At 39.1% G+C, this 15,018-nt stretch overlaps 1 protein-coding gene and 1 long non-coding RNA gene across 3 annotated transcripts; both read right to left on the bottom strand.

The window, feature by feature from the left end:
* Positions 1–387: 387 nt before the first annotated feature.
* Positions 388–4,629, bottom strand: LOC119556606 (transcription factor btd). Its single transcript, XM_037868919.1, has 2 exons — positions 3,426–4,629; positions 388–2,115 (listed from the first exon to the last, which is right to left on the bottom strand). Exons 1-2 carry the CDS (start codon positions 4,205–4,207, stop codon positions 918–920), a joined length of 1,980 nt encoding a protein of 659 aa, XP_037724847.1. The 5' UTR covers positions 4,208–4,629; the 3' UTR covers positions 388–917.
* Positions 4,630–11,952: 7,323 nt separating this feature from the next.
* LOC119556994 lies at positions 11,953–13,807 on the bottom strand. 2 transcript variants are annotated; one of them, XR_005220017.1, is made up of 5 exons: positions 13,066–13,807; positions 12,900–13,007; positions 12,569–12,831; positions 12,328–12,513; positions 11,953–12,272 (listed from the first exon to the last, which is right to left on the bottom strand). It is a non-coding gene; the product is annotated as an uncharacterized LOC119556994 (long non-coding RNA). The 2 variants fall into 2 exon arrangements; XR_005220016.1 differs by having other exon boundaries at positions 11,956–12,272; positions 12,328–12,508.
* Between the last annotated feature and the right edge of the window lie 1,211 nt (positions 13,808–15,018).

Below are 15,018 nucleotides of genomic sequence, written 5' to 3'. Positions count from 1 at the left end.
TTGGTACACATTTGTATTTCGAATAAATATAGCATTACATGAAGCAATCCCTTGAATACCAACATTCAATAGTGATATTTTTGACCATGGGAGTTCAAAGCTAACCATGTTTTTACTGTTTTAAAGCGATGGCCGATGGTAACGCAGACAGGTATAACCGATGGCTTTAGAAAAAGTTTCTATTATTCAAGTCCCGCCAAAGATCAGCGCACCCAAGGCAGATCAAGTTCGCCGGAAGTCGAGAAGCTTCCTGGGTCCCTCTTTATACGCAAGAAACCACCCCTGGTCGAGATCAAAACAACCCCGAAATAAAACCGAACCATAGACCCATAAACAAGGGTGCGTCGTGATCGGTTGCTCCCCGAGAATAATAAAAACTGGTATTGCTTTGTTTTCCGATATAATTTTGTTCGTTTTTTTATTGTTAGGATTTCTTGTATGGGGAATTTGTCGCCTTGTTTTTTTTGCTTTTTGTTGTTGTATATAATTTATCTTAAAGACAATTAACAATTATTATGGTACACAACTAGATGGTTTCTCGCATTCTATATGGTATGGCTTATAAAACGATTTATATGTATGTACAGACATGCAAAAAAAAATGCCTTAACTAGGTTTTGGGGGAAAAAAAAATTGGAAAAAAATTCAAGTTCTAGAGCTAGTTAATAATATAGTTAATATATATATATATATATGTTTATAATATTATATAATGTCTTATGGGGTATTTGTGGATTTATTTTTTTTCGATTTTCACATATATTTTTATATCAACAATAAACACTGAAAAAAAACACACACTAGAGGTTCGTTCTACGCTTGCTTTGTTGCCTTTTGGGTTGCGGGACTTTATGGCATTTTTGTTTTTCAACTTTGAAACTTTATAACAATCTGGGGGGCAATCCCTCTTAGGAATCCTAGGCGGTGGCATGCGGATGATAGGCCGCTGCCCAGGCGTTGTGATGATGTGGATGTGGATGCGGATAGCCGTAGCTGGCGGTGCCTGCTCCAAATTCAGCCGGATAGCTGGCCGCATACTCGGACTTCATGTGGCAACTGGAGCTGGAGTCCTGGCTGGCCCCGCTGGCCAGTCCGCTCATGGTTAGCCCATATTCCGCCGCCAGCTGGGACTCACTCTGCATGGCCAGGGCGGCATAGTGATGCTGGGCCAGTGCCGCTGTGGCGGAGGCGGCCGGGGAAGATGCTGAACCGGTGGCGGCGACGACAGCCGCTGCCGCCGGCGAACCGGCGCTGGAGGATGAGGATGAACTGGCTGAGGTAGTGGCTAGTGGTTGTATGGCACGGCTGCTCCAGGGCTCCACGTAGCTCGTCGTCGTCGACGACTGATGATGATGATGCTGCTGGAAGAGTGGCGGCGGTGGTGGTGGAGGATTGGCGGACGAGGATGAGGTGGCCTGCTGGTAGAGATTCGCATAGGGCGCATAGTTGACCAACGGTGCCGTCTGCTCCGGCTGCTCCTGCTTGAACTCCACGGGTGGTGTGAGTGGCGGCTTGCCCGCCTTCTTCTCCTTCTTCTCCAGCTTTATCGCCGCCGCAGCCTGCTCCTTGGCCTCGGCGGCCAAAGCCTTCTTGCTCTTCTTATCCTTGAAATGGGTCTTCTTGTGCTTGCTGAGATGATCGCTGCGCGAGAACTTCTTGGAGCAAATGGGGCAGGCATAGGGTCGGTAATTGGTGTGCGTACGGCCGTGCCGCTGCAGTTCGTCGGAGCGGGAGAAGCGCTTGCCGCAGGTGAGGCAGAGGAAGGGACGTTCGCCGGTGTGCCACCGCAGGTGGGTCTTCAAATGGGAGGCCTTGCCGTACAGCCGCTCGCAGCCGGGAATGTGGCAGATGTGCTGCTTGCGACCCCGCTCATCGGGACCCACAATCGGCGGCAGTCCGCTCATCTCGTTCGTGCAGTTGGGGCACGTGCAGCGAACAGAGCGCCGCTGCAGCTGGGTCTGGAAGGCGATGTCGTCGAAGTTGAAGCCCGGATAACTCTGGGAGCTCCACGGCTGGTAGAGGCGCTCCTGGTGCGAGAACCAGGCCGCCGAGGAGGACATGCCCACCGCATTGCCGTAGTAATCGGAGGCGTACTGGGCATACGGGAACTGACTTCTGGAAGAGCAGGGAAAATGGAAGGGCAGCTGGTTAGTTTTGCACTTAAAACATTTGCTTAATAGTTTACATATTATAGTTATTTTTCTGCGATTTTTATCTAACCACTATTGAGCATTTAAAAATATTTTATTAATAGCTGTAATCACACTTTGATTACTATCATTAAAAGCTGAAGCCCTGAATTTGTTGGCAAACATCGTTATAAAGTGGTGCTGTATTTAAATTAACCTATCATTTTCACAGCTTTGATATCAGATCTATATATATGATGCACTACTTGAGATTATTCAATCTATTCCATCTATCTATCTATTCAATCAAATTACTTGAGATTATTCAATCTATTCCATCTATCTATCTATTCAATCAAATTAAATGAGTTTATTTTTAAGATTCTTTCTTTAAGACTTATGCTGATTGAACTGTAATTTAGTAATAATGGTTCCGTAATACAGGAAAATAAAAGGTAAACATATCCGTTTAGTTCCTTATTCCATACCTTGAGATGAGAATAGATAATCTAAGATGGGTATTGTAACCAATAATAACTGTATGTCCTAGAATCTATTATTAAACTAGTGACCAATGGTTCTCTAATCAACTTCAAATGTGAATCTTTAAGACAATCCAATTATATCAACCAATTATATAAAGATTCTGTTTTAAAAGCATTTCTATGATCTCATCTCTAGGTGGCGATATTAATTCATAGATATCCTTAGAATTTTTTTAATTCCTTAACTAGAAATATAATGCGATAAGATTCTACCATCTCAAAGTAATCAACAATCTCTGATGATGGTATATAGGGATGTTCGTAGAATTTCTAATATCTTAACTTGGGATAAGATATACCATCTCAAAGTAATCAAAAATCTGATGATGGTACATAAGGATAACCATAGAGTTTCTAATATCTTAACTTGGTATAAGATACGATAAGATACTCCCTCTAGATACACCATCTCAAAGTAATTTCAAATGGGAACTTAAAATGGTATTATATGGATTCTAGCATCTCAAAGTAATCAAAAATCTCTGATGATTGTATATAAGGATATCCATAGAATTTCTAATATCTTAACTTGGGATAAGATACGATAAGATACTCTCTCTAGATATACCACCTCAAAGTAATTTCAAATGGGAACTTCAAATGGTATTATATAGACTCTAGCATATCAAAGTAATCAAAAGGATATCCATGGAATTTCTAATATCTCAACTTGGGATAAGATACGATAAGATATCCTTTCTAGATATGCCATCTCAACGTAATTTTAATATGGTATTATATGGATATTTACCTTGGGGCTCCCAATCCGGGATAGGCGGTGTTCCAGCCGTAGGCGGCACTGGCGACCGCCGCTGCTCCCAGGTCCGCTGCTGCGGCTGCCGCTGCTGCTGCCGCCGCCGCCGCAGATGCCGCCGATGAGGAGGACGGCGACGAGGATGTGGATCCCGCAATCGCTGCCGCTCCGCCACCACCCAATCCGCCCGCCGATGGGGGTGGCAACAAAGTACTGGTGCTGGTGGGCGTGGAGGGACTGGCCGAGATGGAGGCGAATGACTGGGCGGGCGATGGGAAGATGCTGGGCGAGACGGAGGCCGATGAGGGCGCCGACTGGATGCTGGAGTTGGGCGAGGCGGTGCCCGTGGAGGAGGCCTGCGGATAGGGCAGCTCCAGCTTCATGGCCGGCTTGCCAACGGAACGGCCGTAGATGGGTGAGCTGCCGGAACTGGAGCCGGAACTGGAGGAGCCGGAGAGGGACGAGGGGGCGGACAGCAGGGCGGCGGCGCTGAGGAAGTCATGTGGCTGCGGCTGCTGTTGCTGTTGCTGTTGCTGCTGTTGTTGCAGTTGCTGCTGCAGTTGTTGCTGCTGCTGCTGCTGCTGTGGCGGCAAGTGTTGCATGTGCTGTTGCTGCTGCTGCTGCGACAAGTGCAGGTGATGTTGCGCCTGCTGCATGTGCAGATGATGTTGCTGCTGTTGCGCCTGCTGCTGTTGCGCCTGCTGCTGTTGCGACTGCTGCTGTTGCGACTGCTGCTGCTGCGCGTAGGGATTCAAGTAGTTGCAGGCCGCATCAATCATGTTGAAGGGGAAGCTTTCCTTGGATTTTCCTCTCGAAATGAAAATGTGACTTTGATTTCTCGGCTACTGGCTACTGTGTGCGTTTCCTTAACACTTTTCGCACATTGCTCTCGCGCGCGCACTTATTGATATTCGCTCGCGTAATTATGGCACGCTTTTCACTTTAGTTTTATAATTATAGTCTTTTGCCGCGGCACACACGTAATTGCATGCACATGCGGTGGCGAACACGGAAAAAACACAAACAAATTAAAGGCGACCGAAAATTCGCCAATGCGCTGTAGTGCACATATATATATATATCGGCGAATTTATATATATATATATATAGATCCAAAAACGAGCGAGTTTCTCTGCTGCTGCTGGCTCTTCTTCTTGCTGCTTCTTGCTGCTGCTGCTGCGCGTGATGTGATACAACCACCGGTAATTATCGTCGATTGTCGACTGAATTCCAAAACGCGGCGAGAGAGTCTAACAACGTACAAAACGAATCACTTGGCTGCGGGCAGCGGCGCGGGCAGAGAGCGGGGCAGCGGCAGCGGCGGCGGCGACGGCCGAGCGCGGTAGTGCTGTCCTGCTCTGGCGCACGCCCTGCTCAGGCCTCTCTCTGCGGCAGCCCTCGCTCTCCCTCTCTCGCTCTCGCTGCTCTGGGGGGTTTGCAATCATGGTGGTTGTTTTTTTTATTTGCCTTCGGGGCAACTCTCTTGGTCTCGCTCGCTCTGCAGGCGAACACTGCTTGCCAGTCAGCACTCTCTCTGGCTCTCTCTTTCTCGCCTTAGAGATGTGGCTCTCTCTTCTCGGTGTTGTTTTTGCTTCTGCCGCCGCAGGCGTTTTTGTGTGTCAAAGCAATTGGGTGAGCATGCTGTTGTTGTTGTTGCCTTTGCGGTGCATGTGCTGTTGTTGTTTTTGTTTTTGTACCTGCGGTCAAACTTTAAGTTTTGGCCACAAATGTTGATCTTTCTTTAAGGCAAATCTTTGTGGGCTAAAGTTTTTGCTTAGAACTTTTAACAATACTCAGCTGGGGTTTTTTAAAAATATTTTTAGCTACATACGTGTATTAAAATTTAAATCATCAAAAATAAATATTTTTGAAAATTATAATTTTTGAATTTATTAAAAAAAAATATATTGGACCCAGCTAAGGATTTTGAAAGAATATTTTTTAGCTTTACTTATGAAAATTTAATCATTTGAAAATTAATATGTCGAAAATTAAATAATTTACATTTATTTAAAAATAATAAAATTTTTTTTTTAACCTTGTGCTTTCAACAAAGTACATATATCTTTCAATTTTTTCTGAAAATGATGCTTCAGAAAAAACATTTCCATGAATTTAAAAATTTCGAGAACATGCTGTACACAACAGACATTTTCTAGAATTCTAGAATAATATTAACTTTAAATTGTTAGAACCTTAAGCTTTTTAAGAACACATTGCTATTTTGGTATTAAAAAAATTCTTTAAGTGCTCATAAAAAATAAGACCGTAAATTATTTCTATATTTAAAAAAAAAATTAACACCACACGTATGTAACTTTCGAATATTTTCCCACCCGATTTAAGATGGCCATAAATTACACCGCTTTTTACACATTTCAAGTACCTTCATTATGAGCACGAATATCTGCTTAAATTCCCATTATCCCTTAACCCATTCAGCCCTTCAATTTGTTTCGATGAAAGTAAGCAGACAGAGAAAAGCATGGCTCATCATTTTAATTAAATTAAAATTTCTGTTTAATGGCATTTAATTTTTCATTTTACGGCCGAGAATCCCAAACAAAAAGAAGAAGAAAACGAGTCAAAAGAAGAAGAAGAAGAAGAGGGAGCGGGCATAATTCAAATATCAATACAATAACAATAAAAACTAATAAATTTGTGGTCGCGGCCCAATGAAATAACTGTATTTAAAGGGGCGTTGACCAAACACCACCACAAAAGAGACAGCAGCTCTCTCTTTCGCTCTCTCTTGCCCGCGCAGGCCATTCCATTGCGCTCCCTTTTTATTATGCGGCGTCTTTTTTATTACGCATACGCAACGTGGACCGGGGCCACAAATTTTACGATTTGCTGCTGCTGTGAAAAGATAATGATGACTCCCAAAACGAAACGAGCCCTCTGAAGGGCCTCTCGACGTTTGTATTATCCTTTGATAAACCGGGAAGTTAAAAAATGAAGCGATTCTCCGGTTAGTCATCTTTAATAACTCTTTTAAAAATCATCCAACTGATATGAAATTTGGTATGCCCATGTATTATGACTAAATAAATTTGCATCCCAAATATTTCCCCGTTTCGAACATTGTCTCCGTGTGTAAAGTAGAAATTGAGGTAATACATATTGCAAAGATTATTCAATTGTTAGGAAAGTTGGTGTTACATAAATTTAGGATTAAATCCTCCTGTATCCCAAATATTTCGTAAATTTTACGATTTGCTGCTGCTGTGAAAAGATAATGATGACTCCCAAAACGAAACGAGCCCTCTGAAGGGCCTCTCGACGTTTGAATTACCCTTTGATAACCCAGGAAGTTAAAAAGAAAGCGGTTCTCCGCTTAATAAGTCATCATTGATAACTCTTTTAAAAATCATCATACTGATATGAAAATTGGTATGCCCATGTATTACGACTAAAAACATTTGCATCCCAAATATTTCCTGGATTCGAACATTGCCTTCGTGTGTAAAGTAGAACTTGGGGTAATACACACTGCAAAGATTATTCAATTGTTAGGAAAGTTGGTGTGACATCAATTTATGATTAGATCCACCTGTATCCCAAGTATTTCCCCTTTTTGAATGTTTGTTCCATTATACAAAATATTATCTTCCTCCAATATCATTTGATTTTAAAGGCAATCACTATAAGGAATGATAAAAGGGGATATGAGATTGTATATGGTAAGGATGAGAATAATCAAGAGAGGTATGAGGTAAATATTGTATTTCCTAACTATATATTAAAATATTTTTTTAAAATACCTTTCAGTCCCATATACCCAGCTTGTGCTTTACTGGGTATGCGACTGGGACTTCTGGGCAACATGTAATGAAACGGAAGATACAATTATATTGAGGCAAGCAGGGCAACAACAAGGAGCCTGTCTCGTGTTCGGCCCTCTCCTCCCTGCCCTTCATCCTCTTCCTCTGGCTCCTTTGGCTTCCGAAGATTTATGACAATGGTGAAGTCCACTAGACTTGAAGACCGTCTGCCTGCGCCTGCCCACCCCCTCCACCGCCTCCCTCTTTCCACCCCAGACCCACCCTCTTTTCAGGAACTTCTCCTTGTCCTTGTTCTTGGTCTTCTTCTTGTTCTTGTCCTTGGGCCACAACGTCGCCGCATAATCAATTAGCAAAAAGTCGGCAGCAACAGCAAGGAAAGTTCCTACTATCCCTATCTACCACCACCGCCCACCAAGGAACACGCCCACTTTTTTGTACCACTAGGTCAAATGAAGTTGGAAAATCGCTTTGGGGATTGGGACTAGGAAAAGACGGTAATTTTCAAAGGGGAATAGAATGCATAGACTTCTAAGGGAAACTTTAAAGGAGCTATAGATATAAATATAATAATAAATTAATAATATTTATATATTCCTGAGATATTCTTATGTACTCTTAAGGATAAGAAAGTAATAATATCAATTATTAAAGATCTAACAAATATACTTAATTGATATTGATCTAAATAAACCCCTACACATAGAGAATTATTCAAGTACATTGTTCTTGAATTGAGAACATTCGTTCTTAAAAACCGTCTAAGTACATTTTGGTATCAATGTTCTCAATATTAGAACGAAATGGTGAGAAGAGATAAGTTAAATTGAGTTTGTTTAACTATTTTTTGACAATTCAACTTGATTCGAGCCAAATAAAAATATTTTCAACTTAAAAAATGTTTAATTTTTTAAGAACATTTTCAACTAAAATGAGAACATCATAATTTTCTCTGTGTACTTACTTACATTTAAAATAAAAAGGTAAAGGAAAGTAATATCAAAATTTCTAAAATAATAATAAAGCAATGCAAAAAATATATTAATAACTCATTATCACCCCACTTATAGTTAATATATCGACCAAATCGTGACATTATTGATCTGTAAATCTGTCCAAATATTATGCAAAATGAGTCCTAATCCTAATTTTGAGGAAGTGACTCCCTTCAATCCGCTTCTCTAGTCCGCACAAACACAGTCAAGCCTACGTCCCCAACAGAACCGATCTTAACCATTCCAATCCATGGCGATAATCAATTGATTAACCGGGACGAGCCCACCAAACAAGGCGGTGATCAGAGATCGCCTATCGGGTCAGGTAGAAAATCGGGAGTCGCGGAGGGCCTAAGCTGGTCTTAAGCTGGAAAAGTTTTGACTTCGTCGCATCAAAGCTCCTCATCCGCGGGATTTTTCGCTGGATCGTCTCTAATCCCGAAAGCGGACAGCCTGGAACCCTTCCAGGATTATCCCGTCTTGTTTTGCTACCTAGCCCCCGACTCGGTTACGCCTGAATCGTAATTATTGATTCTCAATCCTTATCGCGGTCCTTTGGCAGATTAATGCGACATCTTCTGGTGCCCTACACTCAGGAAAATAATAAGGGGTACTTTTTATTTTTGAAATATATCAATTTCTAAGATAATAACTGTCTATATATGGCTGTAGCTATAGATCTTAAAAATATATTCCTAACCTAAAGCAGTTGAGTCAAAGAATTCAAATATTCCTACGGTAGTGAGGTGCATTAAAAAAGTATTCGCCCGGAATTTCAGTAATTTAAGTTAAGAGGGTTTTTTTTTAGAAAAAATATTGACTCCAAAAAAGGCATTTTTCAGATAAAGTAGATTTACTTCATAAAAAAAAAATTGTTCGAAAAAAACAATAAAAAAAAAATTTTAATTAAAAAAAAATGGTTTAAGATAAAAAAATTGACATTTAGTTTGAAAGTAGTTTTTTTATTTTTGCATAGTTGGTCAAAAAAATGCCTGCTAGTTTCTATGGCCAGAATTTAAAGGCGTATAGAGAAAAGATTCTGACGTTCTTATCTGAGTGAAAATGTTCTTAAAAATAGAACGACATTTTTAAGTTGAAAATGTTCTTGTTTTGATCGAATCAAGTTGAATAGGCGGTATTTATGCACATTGTATATCTCAACCAATAAACTATTAGTTCAGTCCGTAGTATATACTTAAAAGTTGTTTAATAATAAATCTAATATTGAGAACATTTATACTTACACGGTTTTTAAGAACGAATTTTCTCAAGCCAAGAGCAATGTAATTCAATAATTCCCTCTGTGTGCAAGTTTCTATGCCCAGAATTTAAAGGAATCACCCGCATTTTCTCCGAGTGCAGCTTTATGGCTCTCCCATCGGTTTTTGGTGGTCTCGGATTAAACCGCACCCCTTGACCAAAGGTCCTGTGGGCGGTGGGTGGCTGGGTGGTTTCGGGGCTGCCGCGGGGTGCCATAAATGCATAATCCACGTTTTACGATCGCTTAGCAGGAAAAGTCAAGGGATCGTCTGCGGTAATCCGAAAGAAAGGGGGGTTGCAGGTAGTCGATGGGTAAAATATTCAATTGAAATGCTTGGCTTGCCGGCTCGTAATCCTTTACCTTTGCGACAGGACCCCGACCCGCAACCTTAACCCGTTATGCAGATTTGTGTTAATTGGATTTATGGGGATTTTCGCATCTAAATCCTTTCACTGTCTGCAAATATTTTGGCCTTTCTAGCGTCTTCGCCCCGTTCTTCGTCGAAGATTAGATTAATCTCCGGGGTTTTTTCGCCAATTGACTTTGTATATCTTGTATACCTTGTTTCTGGGACCTATCGCTAACTATCTTTGACTTCTGGACAATCTCTGACTTTCGCAAAAGTTGATCTGGGTTTTGTATCTCAGTCGTTGTCTTATCGTTTTACTTTGGTAATAATACGAAAAATCAAACAATTTTGAACAGAGGATTTGAGATTAAACGATTTTTTAATATTCTTTAAAGATGTACTGCACGAATTCCAAATCAACTTTATATTATATTATAATAAATATTATTTTTCATCTAATAATAGGTTTCTTTGATATAATTCTATTTGTATCTTTTGAGAATAAACCCTATATATTTTGTTAGAAATATTATTGTTATTCTATTAGTTAACTTCTTTGAGATCATTGCGTATTATATTATATTGCATGTCATATCATATTATATTATTAAAAATAATCATCTATAAGGTATATTATTTTTCATCTACAAAAAGGTTTCCTTAAGATAATACTATTCTGATCTTTTGAGAATAAACCCTATATTTTTTATTAAAAATATTATTGTTAATCTATTAGTGTACTTATTTGAGGTCATTGCATATTATATTATATTGCATATCATATCATATTATATTATTAAAAATAATCATCTATAAAGTACTTTCATTGAGATAATAGCATCTTATCTATTCCGACTATGGTTTGTCTTAGGGAAACTTAAAAGACATGAATATATTAAATGAAGTAAGACTTGTGCTGGCATTATCGACGAGATGCAACAGATGGCAAAGGAATTCATCTGAGCAGATCCAGGCAACGCCCCCTCTTTTTTTCACCCTTCCCTCCAGAATATATCCATACATATATGGTTCTCGATTTACCCAACTGTATCGGCTGTTTGACGACAGATTGCGCAATCCTCAGGCCTCATCGCAAGGTCGTGCCGCGCCCCCTTTGACCTTTTCGGGGCGCACTTGTGGCCATCTCTCGGGATCGCAATCGATTTAGGAATTGGGTTCGGGTTCGGGTTAGGGATCCTTGGACTTCCACTGAATTCTCTAATCAAGCGGCAACGATGCAAAAAAAACACACACACACTCAGTGGAACAAGAAACAGAAAAAACAATAGCCATCAAACAATAAATTTTAATTTCAATAATAAATATTACCCTCCATGTGTGTGTTTTTTTTTTCTCTTTTATGACGGAGCGTGTGGCTCTGAGGGGAAGGGGGGGGGCCCCGAACCGCGAACAAGATATTAGAGATCTCCTCGGGGACCGTTTTGCACTAAAAATGTCAACAGCATCAATTTACAGCCCCTAAATAGGGGTAGAAAGCGGGGGAGCCAAGAAAGAGTGCCGAAACAAGGGGATTCTAACACTTTCCGGGAAATCACTTGGCAGACCGAACCGAAATCCCTAGATGTCCGAACTCGAGACACTTGTTGCAGCACTGGAAGAAATACTTGTAAATTGTTCCCAGACATTATCATGAAAAACTCGGTTCTCAAAAGTAAATGATTATACACTTATAAGGTAAATAAATTAAACAATGTTACCTCTAATATATTATAATCCCATAAAATTTAAAATATATAACTCATTTATCAAAAGTAAACGATAATTAAATAAAAAAAAAAATTACCTCTAATATATTTTATTCCCATAAATCTTAAATTATATAACCCCTTAAAGTTATATATAGGGTTAAAAACAAAACCCTCTGATTTTTTTATATTTTTTTTTTATTTTGATACAATTTTTTTTCTTGATGAAATGTACTATAGAAATCTTAGTTTTAGGCATTCCACAAATTTTTTTAATACTATCCATTAAATTGAACATTTTAAAAAATTCTTTTAACATTCTTTTAAATATTTTTTTACAAGAGTTTTTTTTTTTAATTTTCCCAATTTTGTTTTTAAACATTCCCATGAATTTATAAAAAGAAACGTCTTAATTCAGCTATTTGATAATTTAATTATTTGTATTTCTTTTTCTCTTAAATTTCGCTTGAACATAAGACCAGAAAATCGTGTAAGAGTTTTGCGCAGTGCACGGAGAACAGGAGCTGACTGGAGAGAACCGGAGAGGAGAATGCAAGAAGCCGCCGCATAAATGGGGTGTCGAAATGATCATCAGTTGAGGGCGCCCCGCGGCGGACCGCTCCTCTGATCTCCGCACCGCACGCCCGCTGCGCTCCCTCCACGGTCCAAGGTCCATGGTCCATGGTGTATGGTGTATGGTATGGTGAATAATATAAAAGGGATCCTCCGTCCTGAAACAGGACTCCTTGGGCTGCAAACAGTGGCAAAGTGAGGGAAGATGCATGGGAAAATCGATGTGATTTTACTGTGTTTGCGAAAATCCGGGCGACAAAGGTGCCAGGACAAAGGACAACTAATTGGTCCGATTCCAAATTGCGAGTCGCTGTTCTTTTGATGCCTTAGAATCTGCCGCTGCTCCATTGTCCCAGAATGGTGGACTTTTGTTTCAGTCGGTGTCGGCACAAACAGGTTCAAAGGGCAATCGACCTGTGCTAGGGAAATCAAAAATATTTCTATTGCATAATAATAAACAGAGCCCACACTCACCGCAATTTTCAATTTTTCAAAAAATAATACTTTGAAACTTGTAAACTTTTTTTTTTGGTATCTAGCGCAAAGCGATCATTTTGTGGTTCGTAATTTTATGGAAATCAAAAATTCAGAAAATGATATTATTTAAAAAAAAAAATTTAGAACTTCTTTTTGACGCAAAGGGATCTAGTTAAATACACTAGCCAAGGATCCAGATAGTGCATGATTTTCGGGGTCACCACCCTCTATTAGATCTTCGTTTTGTGGTACACCACCCTCTATTGGTACGATATTTATTGGAAATCAAAAATTGTTCCTTATTATGCAATAAGCAGAGCCCACTTACCGGAAATTTCAATTTTTCTGCAAATAATAATTCAAAACAAGATTTGGAACTCTTTTTTTTTTGGTATCTATCGCCTGGGGATACGGATAGTGCGTCATTTTTTGGGAGCTGTGTGAATGGAAGTCAAAAATATTTCCTTATTTTGCAATAAACAGAGCGCACTTACCGGAATTTTAAATTTTTTAGCAAATAGTAATATTTAAAATACAAAATTTGTGATCTATCGCAAAAGGATCCGGTTTAATCAACAAACTCGAAGGAAACTGCGTCACTATCGGTATCACTACCCTCGGCCGATTCGTCACTTTGTGAGTCACCACCCACGGCGACGGAATGCACTAGAACAACCGTCTCGCGATTATTCTCGACTTCAGGATCTGTAGTTTCATATTCTGAGGATCCAGATTGAGACACAATATCACTATCAGTATCACGAATTACGAGTGGCAATGGAACAATCATATATTCCCTAGCTATGAAATTATCAGCTTCATCCTCCGAGTATCCAAATAGCGACGCATTATCACTATCAGACCCAGTTGGTAGGGGATCCGGTGGAACAACCGCATTCAGATCGTCATTAGTTTCCGTAGATTCCGATTGCGACACTTCATCCGTATCAAGCTCTTTTGGATCTTCGCGGATTTCAACGAGATTCGCGACGGGATTCTCTAGAACAAGCGCATTCGAAGTACCGTTAGTTTCGAGATCGTTAGATTCGCGATTTTGAGATTCGGTTAACGGGGTTTGTGGGGTCACACTTTGACGTGCCCTCTTCACGAATTGAGTGTAGGGTACATCTCGGTTGCGTAGTCGTTTGTAAATGGTCTGCATATCGAAAATAAAGTTAAAAATTTTTTAGTCGAACTTTTCTGGAAGTAACGCTAGTTGAGATGCTTGTCGTCTGGCTGTTGTGGAACTAATGAAATAAATGGAGCTATGTCTTACCAAAGCCTTGACATATTTTGATTTCGGATTCCATAGCTTCCTAGATCCCCGAATTTTCCTCTATCGATTTTCCATTAACATTTTAAATTTAAAATGTGTATTTTATATAAATCAGCTTAAAAATCAACTAAATTAAATATAATATATAAAAAAAATGCTTCAACAGCATAAACCATTTTAAAAATTATATAAATAAATAAATTGAAATATTCCTAAATGTTTTATTTTGCTGAACGTTGACATTTTTTGTACATTTTTCTTGGTTCAATTATTTTAATAATCATATTCTTAATTGTTCTTTTGTTGGAAAAATTACTAACATTAATATTTTGAATCGAAACTTTGATTTATTTCCAGTATTTGGTAGGCGTTACAAAGGAAATCAAAGCAGATACAATTTAAAAAAATATAAACGAAATCCCACTACGGTCTAATAAGAAGTAAGCAAGTTTTTAAATCCCTTTCCTTAAAATTAGAATTTATAACAAAGAATACTTATTATTTTCCATTGTTTAAAGGCGGTTAGCAAGTACACCCTCCCGTCTAAGCCGATGCACCATCCTAACCTATCGAAGACACCTTGATATAGCGGATACATTCTTCCATACTGGTTGTGGCATTCGCTAGCGGTGGTGAGTGACGTCGGTAAGTAACGCATTCTGACATTTTACAACACTGTTGGCGGCATATTTAAACGTTTCATTCACCTCCTCTGTGGTGAAAAAGTATTTTTAATTTTCTCGCAAATTATTTAAATACAAATATGTTACAGTCCATATCTCAACCAGTTTTAATGGTCGAATCCATTTTCTTAAAATTTTAAATCCTTAAAGGTACTACATTACTATTCAGCAATTATTTTAAGCAGGTTATTTATCATTTTTTTTTAACAATTTCCTAATATTTATCCAAAAAATGGACCACATACTTGTCTTAACACTTTTATATAAGAAATGTGTCTAAATAGTCCCAATTAAATATTAATTGCATTAATTTAAGTAAGAACAGCTCATATTTGATCCAAAATAATGTAAAATGATTAAGTTCTTTTATTTTACAATTGTTTTACAATAAATAAAATAATTTATTGCACGAAGAGCGTGTACTTTTCTATTTGACCCAAATTATCGAAATTAACCAAATCCAAATTAGTTTTTCTTTTTTAATATTA

This window comes from Drosophila subpulchrella, chromosome X, assembly GCF_014743375.2.
Source record: "Drosophila subpulchrella strain 33 F10 #4 breed RU33 chromosome X, RU_Dsub_v1.1 Primary Assembly, whole genome shotgun sequence".
NCBI lineage: Eukaryota > Metazoa > Arthropoda > Insecta > Diptera > Drosophilidae > Drosophila > Drosophila subpulchrella.
The sequence above is the reverse complement of the archived record's forward strand: the minus strand, read 5'-3'. Positions and strand labels throughout refer to the sequence as shown.